At 58.5% G+C, this 15,065-nt stretch overlaps 1 protein-coding gene across 1 annotated transcript; it reads right to left on the minus strand.

Annotated features, from left to right (window-relative positions):
- Positions 1–4,611: 4,611 nt before the first annotated feature.
- On the minus strand, positions 4,612–13,923 carry NT5M (5',3'-nucleotidase, mitochondrial). The gene is made up of 5 exons (XM_072877650.1): positions 13,052–13,923; positions 9,603–9,703; positions 9,058–9,118; positions 8,527–8,641; positions 4,612–8,319 (listed from the first exon to the last, which is right to left on the minus strand). The coding sequence occupies exons 1-5, from the start codon at positions 13,313–13,315 to the stop codon at positions 8,162–8,164; spliced, it is 699 nt and encodes a 232-aa protein (XP_072733751.1). The 5' UTR covers positions 13,316–13,923; the 3' UTR covers positions 4,612–8,161.
- Positions 13,924–15,065: the final 1,142 nt, after the last annotated feature.

Here is a 15,065-nt window from a genome sequence, read left to right on the forward strand (position 1 = left end):
TCCTGGCTGGTGTGTTCAGCAGCGATACGGTGGTGATGGCACCGAGCCTCGCTCGGGTGGCACCAGCGCTGTGTGCGGGAGGCTTTGCAGCACCGAGTGCAGCAGGTCCCTGCCTTTCCCATCGCTTCGCCTGGGAAGGACTTGCCCCGTGCATCACAAGCTGTCCCCTGTCCTGGTGCATCCCCCGGCACACACAGCGGGACCCCCCTCGCCTCACCATTACTAAACAGAGGCCAATTCCCGGCATCCACAGCTGCCCCTGCTGCATCTCGCAGCACCTTTGGGAGTTTTCCTGAGTCCGCCAGTGTTTTGGAGCCGTCCCCGGGAGCCGTTGGATGACCCACCGCCATCACTGCCATCGCCGGCGGACATGCAAGCGTTGAAGGCAGCGCAGGTGCTGCCGAGCTGGGGCTCCCACTGGGCTGGCATGATGGAAACGTGCCACGGGCACCAAGCAGGTCACAGGGGACCTGTGGGACTTGGGGACAGCCAGCTATGTTTCCATAGACCCTCTAGAGCTCTCACCCGATATCTCACTAACAGCCTTTCAGTTGCTGCTGTTAATCTCCCTTTTCTGGATCTCAAGAGACCGGACGCGGCTCCAGTCCCGGCTACCTGGGGATGCTGAACGCAGACTCTGGGACATGGGGGACTGGGCTGGGCTTGACCCAGACACAGCCAAGGCAAGTTTCCCCCAAAGTCTGGCAAGTTAGAGTTTAAAACAGTATATATTTAGGGTGAGTCTGTTCTGGGAGAGGAGCAGCACCATGTCCCCAAGGCACCCTCTCTGTCCCTGGAGCATTGCTGGCACCCAGCAGCCAAGGAGGAGCGGGCGGGCGAGGGAGCTGGGGATGGGGACGTGCTCAGACCCATCGAGGGTGGCTGTGGGAACAGGGTGTGCAAGCTCAGCTCCACGGGTGTCTGCCCACGGGGTGGCCTGAGACCAGTGTCCTCCCCTATGACGGGTATTTATGGAGCTGGACAGGATCCCTGGAGCCCTCGTGTCCATGCCCCAGCAGCTGCAGGACACCAGGGCTGTACGAGATCATGGTCAGACCCTTCCCCTGGCTGCATCCCCGCTCCAGGACCATGAGCTGGAACCTCCAGGAAGGAGCCACTGGTGGGACGTTGCTGGCAGGTTTGGTGGTTGGTGGGAATGGCAGGCAAGGTGGCCTCGTCCTCGGGGTTGCCGGTCACAGCGGTGTGCATGGGCACAGCGTCAGCAGCCGGTTTTTGGCAGCCGTGAGCCCCAGCCCCACGTTGCCCACGGGCTTGGCCCCAGGGAGGCAGGGAGAGGGTGGCACGCTCATGTCTAAACACAACATGTTCCACAAGCGTGTTTGTTAACACAGTCACAAGTAAACATTTTGCAGGATCTTTGCCAGGAGGATGGGCTTAACGTGTGTGGAGCCTTGAAGGGCACAAGAAAGCTGATGTAGCCCATCACCGTGGGCTCTGACCTGGCCTCCCCAGCACTGCTGGGGCAAGGGAAGCTTTATTCCTCTCCAGGGTGTGCAGTCCTTGTGTACAAATAGAGAAGCAAAGCCCATTAATCCTACCAGGAGGGAAACAGTATCATGGTGCTGGGGGAGAAGGAGACGGAGAGAGGAAACCACCAGAAACCTCCCCAGTTCTGCCTGCCCTTGCCACCTGCGACTCTGCCCCCCACAACGGGCTCTGGCTTCAGGGTGAGCGGGAGGAAAAAGCAAAGTAACGGCCCGGGTCCTTGGGGGATTTTGGGCTTGCAGGGGCAGGATGAACAGTCTCAGCCCTGGGAGAGCTGTGGGGTCCCAGGGGGAGTGGGGGCAGAGCGAAGCAGGGAGGCATGGAGGAGGAGGGGGGATGCCCTGAGTTGCCAGGGGGCTGCAGCCTGCATTTTTTTTCCAGGAATATTTTCTATATGGACCCTATAGACCCCCAGTTCTGACCCACAAGTTTTTCATGCTTTTGCCCATCTCATTCTCTGCCCCATCCTGCTGGGGGGGAGTGAGCGAGCGGCTGGGTGGGGGCTTAGCTGCTGGCTGGGGCCGTCCCAGCACATTTCCCCAGTGCCTGTGACTGCTGTCTCGGTACCCCACGGAGCTCTGGTTGGCCCCGGGTAAACTGCGTCCCCCCGGCTGCAGTGCCCAGTGACAGGGACGCAGAGGACATTGAGAGCCCGGGCTGGGATAAGAGGAGGGCTGAGGGCTGGAGGAAGGACTGGCCCTGCGGCCAGAGGAGCCAGATCCTGCTCTGCGGCCGGGCTGGCAGCTGCACGCTCCCACACGCGATCGCACAGTCCCCTCTAGTGGATATTTCTCCTGCATCGACACGGCTGTCCTGCCCACGCTGCGCGGGCAGCGCTGGGTTCCAGACCCTGACCCTGGGCACCATCCCGCTCCTCTCCCAAAATGGGGCAGGGTGGCCCTTGCAGAAGCAAAGGCCCGTCCGGCTGCTGCCATGGGCTGAGCCATCGCTGCCTCCGCTCCTTCCCCTCCTGCGTACTCGCGTGACTCATCTTCCCGCTGTCCCCTGCCCTGGCTCCGTCCCACACCACCCGCGGCCCTTGCGTCAGGGCTGGCCCCGGCCGGCCCCTGCAGCCCTCGCTCTCCCCCTTCACCGGGCTTCGCACCGGCTCGGAGTTATTTGGGCATCAGCCAACGTGAGAAAGAGCTAACGAATGCCTGCGTGGCGGCAGCTTCTGAGGGACCCAGGCGTGAGCATCGCCTGCTCCCACCCTGCAGGGTCCTGCAAGCTTGGTCCAGCTTGGACCGGGGTGAAGCGGGCTGCTCTCGGGGTGAATTCCCTAAGGGGGTTGGGTGCTCGCACCCCCACCCCGCTCCTGGCAGCTGAGGGGTTTCACGTGGTGGCTGCGCCAGCTGCCGGGAGGGCACCCAAACCTCCCAGAACTTTTCCAGTGAGTTTGGGCAATGCCCAAATTCAGCCCCCAGCCGAGGGCAGTGCTTACACGTTAGAGATGGCGTCTTTGCTTTTGGCATCCTTTCCTCCGTGGTCGGTGGTGCTGCTCTGGCCCAAGGCCACCTTTGCCCAGCAGCCTTGGCCATGGGAAGGGTGTGAAGGCTCCCACCAGCACTGGCCTGGAGCGCTCCCCTGTGCTCAGAGCCCGGTCCAGGTCACCACCACCTCCTTCCCCCTCTTCTCCACCTCCCCCTGCCTTGGAAACTGTGCTCATCACCTGGAAGATACGTGGTATCTGCAACCTGAGGCTTTTCAAGGGAAAAAAGGGCATGCAGGAGAGCGTGGCGGAGCGGACACAGCTGCAGACCTGCAGGTCAGCTGCGTGCCGGTGGTTCACGATGCTCTGCCAGCCCTCGCCAGGCTGGTGGGGATGCGGTCCTTCCACCTTGCTCCATCCTTTGCTGGGAAATCCACGTCCCCGTCCCCAGTGCCACCGCCGTGGCAACCCCAGCTTGGAGCAGGGCTGGTGTCAAACCCACTGCCTCTGTCCCTGTGCCAGGGAAAGGACAGCCCCTGCTCCGGGGAGCTGGGACCTCCAGCGTGGGGCGAGGGTGGTGGGGAAAGCGAGGCAGCAGGGACCCAACGCTTGCTGCCAGGCTTTGCAGGCAGCCCTAAAAAGCAGCTGCAAGGGCAGAGAGGTGCTTGTTGCCCAAACCAGCCCTGGGGCAGCTTTATGGGCCCCACAGCAGCGTCTGAGGGGGACGCACACCCAGTCCAGGCCGCGCTGCTCAAGCTGGCAGCCAAATCGCCTCTGCTATGAGCCCTTGGGTGTCCCGACTCCGGCAGGGCTGCACCTCCAGCTCATGGATGTGATCCTGCCTGCACCCCGTCTCGTGTCCTGGAGTCACACCAGTGTGAGGACCACGCATCCCAAGCCCCGGTGCAAATGCCCCGTCCTCCCCGCTGCCTCACAATGTGCTGGGGCAGGTCACAGCTTCCCGCGGGACACTCCTGACCCCGGCTCAGGCCCAGAAACGCACATCTTGGGCACAAGCTGTGGCACAGACCACGTTTTTCCTTGCCGTAGCATCTAGGCAGGGGCTGAGCTGCGGCAGGATTGGACTCGCCAGTGAACCAGCTAATTTAAGTTCCGAGTGCTTGCAACCATCTAATACAGCACTCTGAGCTGGAAGAGAAAAATCAAGCTGTCTTTAAAGCTGCACGTGGTAGTGAGTTAGTGCTGCACTGAATAACAGAGGAAAAAATCAAGTCCCATGCTTTGCCCCAGCATCAGTGCTTGTTTCCTCCGTGCTGTGCTGACCCCGGCTACTGTGATCAGGGCAAGGAGAGCCTGGGACAGGCCACTGGAGCATCCCTCCCCAGAGCCCGATCCAGAAATGGGGATTTTCCCAGCCCTGTCGGGATGGCCCTGCAGTACTCCCTCCCCACCTTCGATCCTGCGTGTCATTGCTTACAGCATGCAAGCACTGGTCAAGCGCAGGGGTCCCCCGTGGCATGGTCCCACGGCGGGCAGGGGAAGCCTGTGGACACTTGACAGCCTGCGTGGGTGGACGTGGACCAGCCCACAGCGATGGACAAGGTGCAAAAACCCAGGGAGAGCCAGCCCATGACAGCTCCAGCCCCTTTTATTGCTTCTGCTCTGTGGCCCAACGGGAGACACACTCTAGGGCTTTATTTATTATAAAAAGATCTTTAGGAAGCTGATCGCTACCAAAACCCATCCCTATTTCTGCCCAGAGGGACTCTGTCTAATGAGGTAATGGCACTGCTGGGGGCCGATTTCAGGCTTTTTGGACATGGGGACTTGCGAACCCCCTGCCCTGTCCCCACACAGAGGGCAGAGCCACAGGTGGGAAAATGCAAAACCCAGACTCTGTTTCTAGGAAGCTGGATGCCAATAAAACCCAGTGTTTATTGCAGTGCTCCTCATCGGCCTCGGTTTTATAGATGTGCGTTTAAAAATAAAAGCTCTGTGCATCTTAGCTGGCCACAGAAGGGCTTGAACATTGAAAGGGCTGATCCGTCGGGCGATGGAGAGCCACCTCCCGGCCCCGAGCTCGGCAGAAGCAAACAGGCCAGCTACCTGCTCGGGATTTCTGTGCGTGGAGTCAGAGCCTCATGCATGAGAAACTCCAGCTCTGCTTTCAAGTATGTTTGGCGTGAACCAACATGGTCTCTACGGCATCACACGTCCCACCACGGGGGGAAGACCCGCTGGCCCCCAGAGAGCCACATCGCTTGGGTCCGCCCCAACCTTAGGGGAAGATGGCTGGTTTGGGCAGCTACCGTAACAACATGCCAGCTCTGGGTTTGGCTCAAGGATGGGCAGCGAGAAGGCTCTGGAGAGCTTGCGCAACTCATGTTTAAATGGTGCCACTGGGAAAAAACACAGCTTGGACCTCATGAGACCACCCTGGCTGCACGAAGGGGCCGGCAGCCAGTGGGGCTCCGGTGGAGCCGAGGGGTACGTGATGCTCAGCAGCCGTAGGAGATCATCGGTGCTCTGCTGCCCACGGTGCTCACCCGCTGTCCCAGCTCCCCAGACCCAAGGTGGGTCTTGGCCAGGGGGCTGCATCTCAGGTGGCTGCACATTGCAAATACCCCTCCCAAATACAGCCTGCAAACCAAACCCCCCCACCCGGAGAAGCACACAGTGGTTTAAACAGAAAAAAAAAAAAAGGAAAAAAAAAAATAGATCCTTGTGGTATGTAACTCCCACCGCCATGGGCCAAACCGTGCTGTCTTTAGGCAATCACCTCATCCCAAGAGTCGGGGCAGCTTTCAGAAAGGCCCGAGACAATGTGGGCTTCGTCCCTGGCCCCGCAGCAGCCGGGGAAGGCACAGACTCGGAAGCACCGACTTCACTAGCCCCTCCAGGTCCCGGACATGGCAGGGGGCCGGCTGCTGCTGCTGAAATAGGTTATTTGTTAGCTATGTAGCTTTGAGCTCACATAGTTTTTTGCTGACGGGGGGCCCATAGGAGAGCGGAGAGGCAAGCCAAAGGCGTGAGCAAGCAGCGCGGGGTGGCTAACCCCGGCCAAGCCTTGGCTACCGCCCCCGCCTGTGGGGCTACGTGTCCCAGTGGGGAATTTTACTCCTGCAGCCAGCAAGTCCTGGGGCCATGAGAGCAGGAGCGCGCGGTGGGATCCCGGACGGCATGGGGGCAGGCGGGAGCGGGGGCCGCGTGGCCTCCACGGTGTCAGCAGTGACGCATGCGCACGCTGGCCCTGACGCACCCGGCGTGTCCCTGGGGCTTTGCCTGGCAGCACCGGCTCCGGCTGTAGGCAGGGAGGGAACACCCGGCTCTCCCCAGCAGCTGGGATGGCTCTTCTCTGGGGTCGGGCGGAGGAGAAGCTGCAGCGGCTGCTGTCTGGTCCTGCTGCTGGTGCCAGCTGGGTCCCTGCAGTTCAAGGATGGGCTGGTGCAGGCTCAGAGAGGCAGGAACGAGCCGGGCAGGGGAGGAAGAGGCTGTAGGCACATCTATGCAAAAAGCATCCCTCTTGGAGCTGCCCCTTGGTCCAAACGCTCCCTTTTCGGTACCCAGCTGCAGCTTCCCAGCAGCACCAGCCACTTGCAGAGCTCAGCAGCCCTGGCACGGTCATCCAACGGTGGCAGCTGGCACGGACAGCCGTGTATGCTGCAGCCCCTTCACACCAGCCAAGTGACTGAACACCTCGCCGCAGGGGTCCCGGCACGAGGTGAGCGGGGCTGCCAGCACGCTCCGTCCCCAGACATCCAGAGCCGGGACAGCGGCAGAGCTGCAGGCAGCTGCAGAACAAACTAACCCTGTGACACAGCCTCGTGGGCACCTCTGATGGGCTCCCCAGCCCTTAACAGCAACGTCCCCCCAACTTCTTCCCTTGTGCGGTACGTGAGGACTGAAAACACCATCCATGGATATGGCCGTGACAATCCTCCACCAACACAACCCTCAACCTGCCCTGTGGACACCCATGGTGCCTCTGCTTTACCCACTTCTCCGTGACGCTGTAGCTCCTCCACCAGCATCCCTTCTCCACCCAGTGGCATCTTCCCGGGTGGCTCCACACTGAAGGCTTTAGGACGCTCTGCGGCATCAATCGTCCCAGTGCCTGGTGGGATGCAGCACCCAGGACTTTCTGCGTGGAAGCAGGGTGCCCGGCGGACGCATACCCAGAGCTTTCCTGGCAGGCTGATGTTGGACACAACCAGGAGGAGGGAGATAGAGTGATGTGATCATGCAGCCTGCGTGTGCAGACCTTCCTGGCTTTGAAATCCAAAGAGCTACCATCCGACCAGTGGCTGGCAGGGTGAGCCATGAGCTCCTGCAGGAACTGCCCGGCTCCCAGGAAGGGCCGGTGCTGGCACTGCCACTACCTGCTCGCTGCCCCAGAGATGCCCCGGGCAAGCGGCCCACGAGCGACGAGCAGGTGGGAGAAGAGCTCCTCTCTTAATCCCAAATCAGCTCTAAAGCTCCAGCTCTAAAGCTGTGACAGCTCCTCAGGGATGAAGGCAAGTGGGGATCCCTCCTGCCAGCTGGGGGACTGCTACATCCCAGGTGTGACAGTGCCTCAGGGCTCTCTCCCCATGGCCAGATCCATGGGAGGAGTGGTACTCTCCCGTGGTACTGTCCCCATATCCCGCTGCAGGGACTCTTCCTGCAGAGAAGCACGTAGCTGTTCCACTGCATCAGCTGCAAGGAACAGCACAGCTGAGCCTGGGCAGTGTCCGCCTGCTCCCCTTGCCTTTCCAGCCGCCCCTCTCCCCGGACCCGCACACCGGCTGGGAGGAAACATCCCCCGAGGCAGCCCCTCAGTATGAAGCCCCGCGAGGACAAAACAAGCCACCTGCATGATCCCCAACCGTAACGGAGAGAGGAGGATGGAGAGCTGGTCTGGGCCACGCAGTGCACCGGACAAGGGCAGTGACACGCTGAGGGTGACCTCGTCCATCAGAAGCGCCGGGCTGGCCTCGTGGGGGGTGCAGATGCAGCACAGAGACCCCAGGGGCCAGTGGGAAATGGCCCCCAGCCAGGCTGCCGGGTCCACGGGGCCAATCCTGCTGTTGGTCCCTTGTGGCACAGCCGGGCCAGGGTCCGCTCTCTGGGTCCAGGTGGTGTGGCGCTTCAGCTCACCCTCCTCTTCATCTCCGCAGCAGGGACAGTGTCTGTCTGTCTGTCCATCTGTGGTTTCAGCCTTCAGCAGGACTCCGCAGGGACACAAGCGGGTGGCTGCAGCCCTGGGCGGCCATAGGAGGCCAGAGTTTAGGTGGCCTGGCCGGGTGGCAGGCGTTTGCTGTCCAGAATGGCATTCCAGTCATCGGTCCAGGACTGCAGCCTGCGGCTGGGGGGCTTCAGCTGCAGGTGCTTGTTGTGGCAGGCCGTGAAGAGCACGTGCTCCCAGCTGGGGTTCAGCTCGGCCCCTGCAAAGCAAGGAGAGAGGTCGGCTCTCTGGACAACTCCTCCGCAAGACGCAGAGGTTGACCTTACTCCAACATGAGGAGCCTTCAGACACAAACCCCCAACGAGAGCCTAATCAGCTGGGCAGGGACCAGCACCCATCTCCCCTCGATGCCGTCTGCCCCTTGGGGCTGCCTCCAGTCACTCCTGCCACCCTGCACCTCCCTTACCTGTTATATCAGGTCTGTCGTCTATAAGCAGGTCAGCAGAAACCACTGTCTTATCTCGCGTCAAAATGATCTGCTCGAGAAACTCAGGGCCGAAGTGCTTCTCCACCCAGGCGTACTGGAAGGCAAGGGGCGAGTGGTGAGCGCGGGCACGGGAAGGCTGATGGACAGGGCAGGGGCTGTTGGCAGAGCGGCAGCAGGGCCCAGCACGAGCCCTGGCCTCCATGCAGGGAGGACATCTCGCTTACTAAGTTCATTCGTGGGAAGGATTTGGATGCTGCTAGAGCACAAGTTCTTTTAAAGCCAAGCAGCTTTTGACATCGTGATGAAATATTAAGACCAAGCACCTCAGTGTGTGCAAATGGCAGAGCTCGGCCGACAGCAGAGCTGCTGCTCTGCGAAGATGCTCAGGAACAAAACTGGTGGAGCAGGGAAATATTGCTGCTGTTTTACAGCCGGAGGCATGCTGGGGTCAGCTGGCTTTTGCCGGGCAGTGCGGTACGGGAGGGGAAGCTGGGATTCAAACCTGCTCACCTTCTCATAAGGGCAGTAGCGGTAGTTCTTGATTGGGCTTGTGCAGATGAACACGTCGGTGCTGCCACAAGGAGAGAAACGGGGGCAGAGTGTCACTCCGTGGCCAAACTCCAATCAGACCCTGCTCCTCCTTGAGATGCACCCGTCTGCCCCTGCAAGACCCCGCTCAGTGCCTAGGCAGGCAGGCACCCAAAGCAGACCCCCGCCACACACAGATCAAACCACGGTGATTTAAGACGTTAATCCCCCATCTCGCAGGATCCCGCCCCCAGGATGTGTACCCACACCCATGGCACAGGCATGTTCTCCCTTTCGCCACCCTTGCTGGGAACAGAGAGCTGAAGGCAAGGGGCTGCACATGGCTGATTTTCTTGGTGACTGCTCCAGGAGTTAAAGCCCTCTCTTTCCTTCCATGCCCGGGGGGCTGTTAGGCATTTTTAACACTGATGTTGTATTCAGCACTTCTGCCAAGAGGAGGATGAGTCTGCAAAGCCACTGCTGCTCCCCTGTCTGTTCCCCAATACAACGGGCAGGTTCCTACTCACTCTGCCAAATTTGCCATTTGCTTCACAGCTTCCACAGCCCCGGGCAGCGGGTCCAGCTCGATGAAGAAGTTCTTGGATTCCCAGATGCTGATGGCTTTCTCCTGCGAGGGGAAAGAGAGCAGTTACTACGCAGGGCTTCTTGCTGCTCTTCTCCCTGCATGTGCATCTTCCCCACCCTTTGCTAGGACAGAGGATGGTGACAGTGAGAAAGGTGGGAGCCCCTCCTGCTAACCCTCCTTGCCTCTGTGGGTGCCTCTGTTCCCCACCTGCCAACCTGCACCCATCCCATACAATTTAGATCAGAGGTGCTCTGGAGCAGGCTTGGTTTTGCCTCTGCAGCCCCAGACACAGAGGGAGCAGCTTGTTCCTTCAAGGCAAAATGAGAGATTGTCCAGAACCAAACCAAACCTCGGGTCTGCGTCCGGAGGGGCATTTCGAAGTGGATGCTGTTCAGCCACAGATGCTGTCTGGCCTATTTGTCTCAATCAGATCACTTAAAATAGCAGCTGGGCTGCTCTCATAGGAGAAAGTATATTATAGGATGAACTACATGTCAGGATGAATGCAGATGCTCTTCCTCAGGGATGCCTGGGCAAGGTCTATCAGGCAAATAGAGCATCTCCAGGCAAGGGTTTGAAACACTTAACATCCAGGTCAGCAGCTGGCGTGCACTGGTATGGCACACAGGGAGAGCAGAGCAGAGAGAGGCCGCAGGGAGCAAAACCTTCGGACAAGGGCAGAGTCCCGGGGCTCCCTGTGATGGTTCCAGCACAGCTCTAAGGAACAGCATGCCCTGCACTCCCTCAAACAGGTAACAGCTTGTCAGCTGCCAAGCAAAGCAATTATTTTGCACAGACACCGGGTCCTCGGGGAGGAGAGCCTGGGAGTGCTGCAACGCGGCTGCGGGCAGAGGAAACAGCTGTGTCCCGGCGTTGCAATGCAGCTGAGCAGCTGGATCTGCAGCTGGGAGAAGTTTTGAAGGGAGCCCTGCCCTGAAGGATTGATCTTGATTTTGAGCACCTCTGTTTCTGTACTTGAGGAAGGGGAATAGGGACAAATGGAACTTCAAGCCCATCCTGGCCTTCTTATATTTCATGGTATGGAGGAGCCTCAGTGATGCTTATATGCTGGTTCTTGCAGCTCATAGCAACAAATAGGCTGGTTGGACACGTCAGCTAGACTTGCAGCTCCCTCCTGCCTGATGAGTGGGAATCTAGTGGGTAACCACCACGTTTTGCCTTTACTACACCTCTACTGGGGGAAGAAAGCAGGCAACCATGAGCAACTGAGGCTTTGCTGGGAGATTTCCAGGCTCAGGGCAGCAATGCCCCAGCGCAAACACACTCGGGGAGTCACATTCTGCTTCATCCTGCTGGCTGCCTGTGCCAAGACACTGGCTGCGCACCTTGCCTGCTCTCAGGAAGATGAATGCATGAACCCATTACATATTTGGGCACTGAGCATTTAACATGACATGCCAGAATCAAACCCTGTATTTCTCAAAAAATCCCAGGTAACATGAGAAGACCAGACACCCAACTTAAAAGGAGAGACTACTCAGATCAACTGTTGCAGTCTTCCCTTTTGCCGGAGCAACAGAAAACATCAGTGGTTCAGAGGAGGGAAGAAAAGCCTTCTTCGTACATGTTCAAAATGAAACACACTGGTTCGGTGCAAGAGAGCCAGCAGAAATGCCTCCTGGCACCGCGACAAGAACAGCTACCCTAACAGTTTGCCTCAGGGCCAGGCAAACATTCCAACTCCAGTTGCTCTGCTTTAGACCGGTGAGCAATGGTGTTTTATTTTTAAGATACTGACTGTAGTTGCACAAGAGACATCTGAGAAATGTGGCCCGATGCAGCAAAGCACTTCAAACTGAGCTGAAGTGTTTTCTTACAGCAAGGACTTCTGTACCTATTCTGCTTCCACTTATGTCAAAAAGCATTTTGCAACCAAGCTCGATGGGGGAAGAACTAAGCTCATCTTGAAAAAAAGACCTGCTCGGCTCCCAGAGCCAGAATAACTCCTTGCGGCACCGCAGCCAGCACACTGCCTGGCAGATGGAAAAATCCCCCAGGCTGGGAATCCCACCACGTGCCAGGCAGGACAGACCCTCGATTTCCTTCTTCTTATCTCTCCCCATGAGCAATTTCCCTTCCCGTCCAGGGCTCCCCATCCTTCCAGGTCTGTGTGCGCAGTGTATTGCTGAGCTGTTGTTCTCCCTTTCAGAGCTGGGACCTTCAGCTCGTTGGACTCTTTTGCACCTATTTTCTGGTCTCCTGGAGCAGGGCAATGGTGCTCTGAGACGAGGGGGGACTGGAACGGCCCATGTGCCCGTAGCCACAGAGCGGCTCCTACTCTCTTTACCCCTGGTCTGAAACCATGGATGAAATCAGGTCTGCCCTGAGGTCGGTCTGTGGAAGTTTTGCTACTTGTTCAGCCCTAGGTTTTGGTGGTTTTACTTGATCACAGCAGACACAAGATGAGCTCACTTCATTTAACACATCCAAAATAGTTAAGGTCAAGAAAAAAAAAAAAGAGTTATCGTGCATTACCCCTGCCAAACTTTTAGCATCTGCCTTGCTGCATGAATGACATCCTCCATTTCCCTTTCATCAATCCCAGCTACAGATGACATGTTATTCCTTTAGCTCATCAAGCTGTTTAGGACTTTGCCAGTGGGAGAGCCCCGGACCTTATTCACACTCCCTTCCTTGTAGCCATCATACCACTAAAGACAAGAGTACTTTTATTTGCTGTAATACCTTTCAACTAGTGCAATTGCAATCTGCAGATGAGACCACAGACATCCCATCGAGATGGGAAACTTGTAGATGCAGAAACCAACTTTCTGCAGCACTCAGCCCTCTGTTGAATGATGAAATACAACATAAAGAGAGCTCTGCTTTGAGGCTTTAATTATTAAAATGAATACAATAATTTTCAGGCATGGGAGGGCTTGGGGTTGTTTTAAGTAAGCCCTCACATGAAGCATCGATTGCACGGTTTGCTCTCAACTTCTCTGCTGCATCCCACCCCTCACATTGCTGTTGAGGAACTAAATAATCCATCTAGGAACAGCATCAATCCACGCAGCTTGGCCAAATCAGAGCTAGAAAAACCCAGCTATGCAATTTGGGGTATTTTAAAACCATCTGATGTTCAAAGATCTCCTTTCCTTGCATTTATCTCCATCCATGCATGCAGGGAAAAGAGACTGATGTGCATGAAAAATGCTGGATTTCTGGGAAAAGAGGCACCGCTGGAAGCCCTCCTGCGTGCAGACCTGTACCTGTGTTTCGGTGGGAGCTCCGGCCAGCACCCGCAGCCCTCCCCAGTGCTGCACCCATGAGCTTGGGGGCCAGCGGGTCCCACGGGGCCAGAGCTCCAGCTGCACGGCACAGAGCGAACAAGAGCCACGCGCAGAGCCGGGGGATGCATAGACTCACACTCAGCTCAGGTCCCAGGCGCCCGTATTGCTCCGACACCCAGAAGCCCCTCCGGTCCTCCAGGGCAATGTAGGGCTTGTCGGGGTACCTGGCTCTGAACTTCTTGAGGAAGCCTCCCTCGAAGTCAGCCAGCACCCCGTCCATGTCCACCAGCACCCGCAGAGCCCTGCGGGACCCCGCTGCGGGGCCGGCCCCCCTGCCCAGCCCTGCGAAGGGGCCGCAGCGCCGAGGCCGCAGGTGCAAGAAGCTGCTCAGCAAAATCATGGTGGAAGGGGGCTCAGGGCAGGGGATGGGGGGGATCTCCGGGCGGGAGGGGGGGCGGGGGCTTTATTTCAAGCACGCACGCTGCAAGCAGGCGGCCCTGGCAAGCAGGTTCCCTTGCAGCAGAAGGAAGGAGCTGGGGGGGTGCAAGGGGGATGCATCGGGGAGCAGTGGGGCTGCAGGGGGAGTGCAGTGGGGATGCAAAGGCCCGTCCTCGCCCCCAGCGCCTCCTCCCCCTCCCCGCCCCATCCCTCCCTTGCAGCGAGCGCGGAGCAGGCGGCGGCGGCGGCGGCAGCAGCAGCAGCGGGGGGCCGGGGCCACCGGGGGCACGGCGGTACGCTCGCCCCGACCCGGCAGTGCAAAGCCCAGTTCCTCTTCCCGGCGCCTGGCCGAGCCCGGAGCGGCGGCACCGCCTTAAAGCGGCACAAGCGCCCTGCGACGGCGCGGCTCCACCGCGCCTCCCGCCCGTTTTAAGCCGGCCCCGGCCCCGCTCCCTCCCCTTCCCCGGAGCGGCGGGGTGCCGAGCCCCTGCCTCGGTTTCCCTAACTCTCAGCCTCGGGGGCACCCCACGCCGCCGCTGCATCTCCCCTTGCCTGCTGCGGACCCTCTCTCTCCCCCATCCCCTGCCGACACCCCCCTCTGCCCCCACGCCCGTCCCCGCCTGGAACAGGCGGTAGGTGGGTCTTTTGGGGCACATGTACGTGGTGTGGGGACACACGTAACATGGTGATTTTTTGCAGCTAAGCCTTGACATAAAATACATCCATTTCTACCAATTCGCGGGGAGGGGGCATGCTCTGCCCAGGATATCAGTCGATGTGACACAGCTCTGTCCCCACGGGTGACGGGAACCCTTAAAAGACAATATCGGGACCCAAAAGCAGCGCTGACAGCACACCTGTGTGTTGTGACACAGGACCAAAGATCACTCTGGTCAAAAAACACTGCGGGGATTAAAGCTGCTAAAGAAGGGGGAGGCCTCCGAGCGTGACTAACAGGATTAGGTAACCGCTGAGCTGGGAAAGAAAAGAGTTTGGTCAATGGCAATAACACGGCTTAGCGGTTCCAAAATATTTCATCTTTCAATTCCCGAATGTTTTCCAGCAGAATATATCACCCTTGTTTCACAGAAAGGGCAAATGAGCTGTAGAGGTCAGGTGATTTGGGGAAGGTCACAACGTGAATGAAGGAAGGAGCAGAACTGGCAGCCAGGCTGTACACGATGGTAAAATAACGGTGAGGTTAGGAGGGAAAAGGTGTGAAGTTTCAAGTCTGTACTCTGCTTTCACTTGGTACCGGAGGCATGTTGCGTATTGCAAGGAATGGGATTTCAACGTAAGCTGAAGTTTCTGACTAAGAAGCGAGGGAATACATACACATCTCCATGACTGGCAGGAAGGTTTCCTCCTTCTTTGCGGTATATTGAGGGACTGACAAATTCCCTGCCTGCAGCAGCTCAGGGCCGCGTTCCTTCACCGCCTCAGCTCCTGTAGGGATGGAGAATACACTTCCATTTACCTCAACCGAATTAACCTGAATGAAGAATTCAAATCCTCTTCCCTGATATCAAGGCACGGAACGTTACACGGAATCGGACGACAACCACTGCGTTCGGCCACCGTGTTAACCCCGTCAGAGGGGATAAAAGGAATTAAATCTCCTCGGAGAGCGCAGCCGCTCCCTCAGCACACGGCCGGGCCTTCACCACCCGCCGCCCCGGGGAGCGGGTGGGAGCAGGCCCCCGCTGAAGGCC

This window comes from Ciconia boyciana, chromosome 13, assembly GCF_034638445.1.
Source record: "Ciconia boyciana chromosome 13, ASM3463844v1, whole genome shotgun sequence".
Classification (NCBI taxonomy): Eukaryota; Metazoa; Chordata; class Aves; order Ciconiiformes; family Ciconiidae; genus Ciconia; species Ciconia boyciana.

What these genes read in the sequence shown, in the direction of transcription:
- NT5M (XM_072877650.1), bottom strand. Translation starts at nt 13,315, where the DNA reads ATGATTTTGCTGAGCAGCTTCTTGCACCTGCGGCCTCGGCGCTGCGGC. An exon ending in CAAATGGCAAATTTGGCAGA is followed by an intron (nt 9,119 to 9,602) that starts GTGAGTAGGAAC and finishes TCCTTGTGGCAG; the next exon opens with CACCGACGTGTTCATCTGCA. An exon ending in CGACAGACCTGATATAACAG is followed by an intron (nt 8,320 to 8,526) that starts GTAAGGGAGGTG and finishes CTTGCTTTGCAG; the next exon opens with GGGCCGAGCTGAACCCCAGC.